This window comes from Lissotriton helveticus, chromosome 5_1, assembly GCF_964261635.1.
Source record: "Lissotriton helveticus chromosome 5_1, aLisHel1.1, whole genome shotgun sequence".
Taxonomy (NCBI): domain Eukaryota; kingdom Metazoa; phylum Chordata; class Amphibia; order Caudata; family Salamandridae; genus Lissotriton; species Lissotriton helveticus.
The window spans coordinates 1,710,599,181-1,710,600,776 of record NC_136065.1 but is presented as its reverse complement, the minus strand read 5'-3'; the positions used below and the strand labels follow the sequence as shown (position 1 = coordinate 1,710,600,776).

The following is a 1,596-nucleotide window of genomic DNA, read 5'->3' as shown; positions in this document are numbered from 1 at the left end:
AAGATATATCTTATTCCCCCACATTCTCTACTTTTGTATCTGTATGTTGACTTTATTCTACCAGCTTTCCAATATTTGTATAGGTACTGCAGTTATTTTGAATTGTTGTGCTATATAAATATACATTCATTGAAACTTTAATATTCAGAGAACCCCTGAATGGCACCCCCTCATTACTGAGAACCAGTCAACCAATCAAGTTACTCATCACAAATTGTGGCGGGTGCATCATTTCAGTGGCATAGCCTTTAAGACTGTACACAGTATTTCCTGAAGGTATTCTTTAAAGATTTTTTCACCTCACTGTTCCTAAGGCTGTATATTATTGGGTTTAGCATAGGAGTAAGCACATTGTAAAATAACGAAACCTGCTTGTCATGCTCCAGGGCATAATGGGAGGCAGGCCTCACATAGGTGAAACTACCAGTGCCATAGAATAAGGCAACCACTAGCAGGTGAGAGGTGCAGGTTGAGAATAGCTTGCTTCTTCCTTCTGAAGATGTCTTCCCAATGATGGCCAAAACAATGAAGATGTAGGAGACAAAAATAAATACGAATGGACCAAGACCTACGAACACCCCACTAACAGTGTAAAGTACAATCTCATTCACATAGGTACTTCCACATGAGAGTTTAAGAAGAGGCGGGATGTCACAGAAGAAGTGGTTGATTTCATTAGTACCACAAAACGGCAGCCAGCATACGAGCAGTGTGTGCAGCAGGGAATGGGCACTTCCACCTGCTAATGACCCAATAACCAACATGTTGCATACTCCCTTGGTCATGATGGCTGTGTACTGGAGGGGGTTGCAAATCGCCAGGTAGCGATCCACTGCCATGCCTGCCAGGAGGAAACACTCTGTCCCTTCAAAGAAGATGATGAAGTAGAGTTGTGCCATGCAGCCTGCATAAGTGATAGCCCTTTTCTTGGACATGAGGTTAGCCAGTATCTTGGGTACAGTCACAGATATGTAACAGATGTCCAAAAGAGACAAGCTTGCAAGAAGGAAGTACATGGGTGCGTCGAGGTGTGGGTCAGACCTTGTCAGCAAGAAAATTGTAACATTTCCCACCATGGTCATTAGGTAAGCAATAAGCAACAACGTGAAGTATAATGTCCGCAGACTAGGCTGATTTGGGAATCCTAGCATGATAAACTCAATTACTGTGGTTTGATTTCCTGATGACATCCAATGTTCTGATATGGGTCACTGTGGAGAGAGATGTTACATGGTCAACTGGGAGCTGCGGTTGTCTAAGAGCATAAACAGCTGGTTAGATTCCTACTAGCAAAGACATAGAAAGTATGCTAAGGGTAGTAACACTCCACAAGTACTCAACATGCTTATCACTTTGTGAAAATGTAGCAATGCATACCTGAATACTTAAACACCATTATGATCCATGTGTATTGAATACAAATCATAGTGATCGGGAGCAATGGCAAATATGATGCAGTGCCACATGCACGTGCACAGTTTGTACATGTAGTATAAGCTCACATTCTTTTTTGCAAACTTGCTAACAGCTTTGGTGCAAAACAAACACATTATATACAAGGTGGCATAAACTGCTGAAAGCAGGAATAATTTACAC

The 1,596-nt window shown here is 41.8% G+C and overlaps 1 protein-coding gene across 1 annotated transcript; it reads right to left on the bottom strand.

Annotated features, from left to right (window-relative positions):
• Nucleotides 1–248: 248 nt before the first annotated feature.
• Nucleotides 249–1,190, bottom strand: LOC144752778 (olfactory receptor 5V1-like). Its single transcript, XM_078640630.1, has one exon. The coding sequence runs from the start codon at nt 1,188–1,190 to the stop codon at nt 249–251; it is 942 nt and encodes a 313-aa protein (XP_078496756.1).
• Between the last annotated feature and the right edge of the window lie 406 nt (nt 1,191–1,596).